This window comes from Micromesistius poutassou, assembly GCF_964030765.1.
Source record: "Micromesistius poutassou genome assembly, chromosome: 15".
In the NCBI taxonomy this organism is placed as follows: domain Eukaryota; kingdom Metazoa; phylum Chordata; class Actinopteri; order Gadiformes; family Gadidae; genus Micromesistius; species Micromesistius poutassou.
Window position 1 is genome coordinate 9,842,145 of NC_140285.1, and position 4,339 is coordinate 9,846,483.

The following is a 4,339-nucleotide window of genomic DNA, read 5'->3' on the forward strand; positions in this document are numbered from 1 at the left end:
TTTATCACACTCTCTCTATCTCTCTTCCTAAGTATCCCTCTCTCTATCTCTCTCGCTCTCTCTCTCTTTCTCTCTCATCAGCAATGTAGCCTCATTTTCTCTTGGATTGCCTCTTCGTTTCTAATCCCAATTATAATTACTCCAACATTCCTTTCATAACGACTGCCACTGCCGCTCGGGTCCTCCACTGCCAGCCCAGCCCCCCACCCTGCCCTACTGTTTGGGGGACTGTGGGGTAAACATGCACTAGTGCAATCCAGTGTTCAAAGAACCGTCTGTGAGGCAGGGCAGCAGCGTGTTTGTCCGGAGGCATTTCCCCCGCAAAGACTGCTGTCCTCATCACCAAGCCCATTCACATGCACACTCCTAAAACCATGGGTGCGTGCACATACACACCTACATACACAGACACACACACACACACACACACACACACACACACACACACACACACGTACACACTCACATACACACAGACACACACACACACACACACACACATACACACACACACACACGCATGCAAATAAGAACACTCTGACCTACATAGACATTTGTTGTCACAAAGACATGCATGGAACCAAAACAAACAGATCTCATTGCCAGATTTTGTTAATTAACCTTTAAATTGATTCACAAACATACACACACATAATTAATCCACCTAGTGGAAACTAACTAACTAACACCCATACTTTATTAATCCACCTAGTGGAAACACAAACATACAAACACAAACAAATACATTAATAAACCTAGTGGAACCACACAAACATACACACACACACACACACACACACATTCTTAATAAACGTACTGGCAACACGCAAACCTAGACACACATTTTATTAATACACCTAGTGGAAACACACAGACATACACACACATTATTCGTACACCGCATGAAACACAGACATACACACACATTATTAATAAACATAATGAAACACACTGACACACACACAAACACTCACATTGTTCATACACCTGGTGGAAACACACAAATCCCAGGTATAATCTGCAGAATCTCCCACTGCAATCAAGAAGTAGCAGCTGTGCAGGAAATGGTTCATGCCTCGGTCTTGTGCGTATGTGCGTATGTGTGTGTGTGTGTGTGTGTGTGTGTGTGTGTGTGTGTGTGTGTGTGTGTGTGTGTGTGTGTATGTGCGTGTGTGTGTGTGTGTGTGTGTGTGTGTGTGTGTGTGTGTGTGTGTGTGTGTGTGTGTGTGTGTGTGTATGTGAGTGTGTGTGGGTGTGTACCTCATTGGAGATCCGTCGGTGGTGGTTGTTCCGCATGCGGACCCTCACGGGACTCTGGACCTCATCAGAAGAGGTACCGGACGCCTGGTCGCTCTCCCCATCAGAGCCCATCTTCACATTTTCATGGACGATGCCTGCGATATAAATTTATACACACACACATGAACACACTTTTTAATGAAACACTTCTGGGAGCTTGCAATTGCACTGGCCAAGAAGCAGGAAATCCAGGAAATGTTTTTTTTTATTTATATCTATTTCACAAGACTGAAAACCCACCTGGACCGGTTCGGTCATAGCATTCTGCCTGACCTAAACTTCCTCTTGTTCCTCTTCACAAGCTGCAGGTCAAAGACCAGTTACTACGACCAGTGTCACATGGGGTGACGGCCAGGTGTGTTTGAAAAGGGCCAGTGGTATGACGAAGAGGAGGTTAAGATCCATATTTACCCTCCATGCAATCGAAGCTTTCCAGTATATGCTAGCTGCAACCTCTCCCTCCTCGCCATCTCCTTCTACTCCCCCCCCCCCCCCCCCCCCCATCTCCCGCTTCTATACTCACCTCCTCCTCCTCCTCCTTCTCCTTCTACCCCCTGCCCCCCCTCCTCCACCTTCTATACTCCCCCTCCTCCTCCTCCTCCTCCTCCTCCTCCTCCTCCTCCACCCCCTCTGGCCCTCGAGAACCCATCTGATTAATGAGTCACAATGCTGGAGACAGGGCTGCCTGCTCCATATGTGTGCGAGAGTATGGTCGAGTGTGTGTTTGTGAATGTGTGTTATAGTGTACAAGTGTGTGGGTCCTTGTGTTTGTAGGGGGAAGGGTGAAGTCTCCCGCCTTAGGTTTTACTAGTCTAGTAATGACAGCTAGCTGTCACGACTAGGTCATTTCCTGTGCGGATCGGTGTGTGTGTGTGTGTGTGTGTGTGTGTTTATCGAGTATTCGTGTAGCTTCTGCAGAGAGAGAGAGAGAGAGAGAGAGAGAGAGAGAGAGAGAGAGAGAGAGAGAGAGAGAGAGAGAGAGAGAGATGAGACCACCAGGCTGAAGACCTGAGGGGTGCTCCGGTGTTATCATTAGAAACATCTCCCTTAGCCCTCTGTTATCACCTGAAACAGCATGGGGGGGGGGGGGGGGGGGGGGGGTGGTGGAGAAAGGGTGGCGGGTAAGAGGATAGGGAAATGGGAGAGCAGAACTAATGAAGGGGAAAGAAAAACGGTTCCCCTGAGTGGTTGTGACACCTCAGCCAAGCTGGGGATTGTGGGATAGTAATGGAGGACTGGACGGTGAGGCAATTTATTATGCTGCACTGTCTGGCAGCTGTGGAGTAGGACAGCATAACCTGAGGCTGATTCTTGTGTGTGTGTGTGTGTGTGTGTGTGTGTGTGTGTGTGTGTGTGTCTGTGTGTGTGTGTGTGTGTCCCTGTCCTTTATTTGGTGGTAATGGTTAGGTTGCAAGGGAGGCAGGCTGTTCTTAATACCACTGCTGGAGTGCGGCCATTGCATCCTAGTTTGTGAAGATGAGGCCGTATTCTCAACCTCGTTGCACCTATTTTCATTTCATTCCAATTTAATACATACAACTATTACATTTCCCTATTTATCAGAGTTTTTCCGCCACAGTGACTTATGCATTGAAAAGACAACAGACATGTGGAGATAGGTGGTTGCTTAGGCCTTAGCCCAGTGGTTTCCTACCTCTTCTGCCCCGTGACCCTGTATCTATCTCTGAAAATTTGTGCGATGCTTTAGTGCATCTGCTTCCACACACGTGTTTTTTTTACCTAATCAACATCTGCTGGTGATATCCATGTCCCGGCGAAGGTAATGTCATTACTCTACTCCGCACTTAGTGAATGAATCATTAGGCAGGCAGTTCGTATAGACAGGACCATGACCTTGAACTTTTAAATAAAAACGCTTTCTAAAATGGATCATCACGTATCTATTGCTTATGTCAGCGTTCTCCGAGCCTGGAGACCGTCGTTATCACGTGACCTCACATTCCGTGTCGCTACACGGATCAGTCGGGACTTCTTGCTGCCCACATCGATTTCCATTTCCAGAAATGACATTGCAATCGGGCCAATCAGGGACTGCGTCGTAGTGTTGATGATGTAGAATACAGCCGCCGCTTGAAAAAAACAGTGTTGGCGTCGCCCAAAGCAACCAGCCGTACGTTATCATTAGTGGGGTAAACACAGTCATAAGTGCCGCCATTATTGCAGAACGAGACTCAATTACAACTACTATGCACTACGCAAGTATATTTTCACCATGCTGCTTCATTCCGTGTATCCACTGAACCACATACTGTGCGGGCGTCACGTATTCGATACGTGGACTGGCTGAAGGAGTTTGTCAGTCTGTCAAGGCAAGGAGTAGAGGACGGCTAGAGGTCCAGACTGATCTGTGAAGCGATACATAATGTGACATCAGGATGGTCTTGCGGTTAGCAATCTCCTACGACCCCAATATGCACTTCAGGGGGACCCCAAGGTTGGGATCCGCTGTCATAGCCCCTAAATTAAATTAACTGCTAAATACTTACTAAGACATAAATTAAACTGTTTTATTGTGTGTCATGTGACCATGAACACCTCACTACTGGATAGAGTAGACTTTAGGTTGAAAAAACGATTACACACAAATTCAGTATTTGAAACACAAACATACATGAAAATATTGACAGTCCTCGTGAGGTTGAATTCCAACAGCTGTGAAAGGCCCAACAGATATCTTCATGTATCTGTTGACACTGTAGCATATGCTCATTAGCTAATGTCCATCTGCTGAAATTACTTTAATTATTTAAATGCCTGGAATGCCACTGCCGCAGGTGGCAATTAATCCCCAGGTTTGTGGATAGAATAACTTAGGAGGAAAACAAAGTCGTGGGTATACATATCAGGAATCAACCATCAGCCATTAATAATGTCGAAACATTAGCTCCGGCGTAACTGAAACCAAGATGGACGGACGTGGAGCCAGAGCATCTACATATTGGTGTGCATTCATAAATAACACACACACACACACAGACACACACACACACACACACACACACACACGCACACACAAATG

General features: G+C 46.6%; 1 protein-coding gene across 2 annotated transcripts in view; it reads right to left on the reverse strand.

Annotated features, from left to right (window-relative positions):
* LOC311360251 (cyclin-dependent kinase 17-like) overlaps positions 1-1,527 on the reverse strand; it is a 16,083-nt gene extending 14,556 nt beyond the window's left edge. The window contains exon 1 of one of the 2 annotated variants that reach the window (XM_084480357.1): positions 1,261-1,527. In XM_084480357.1, coding sequence (XP_084336483.1) covers positions 1,261-1,371 — 111 coding nt within the window. In that variant the 5' untranslated portion in view covers positions 1,372-1,527. The remainder of the gene's footprint in view (positions 1-1,260) is intronic. The other variant, XM_084480356.1, reaches the window with a different exon arrangement.
* Between the last annotated feature and the right edge of the window lie 2,812 nt (positions 1,528-4,339).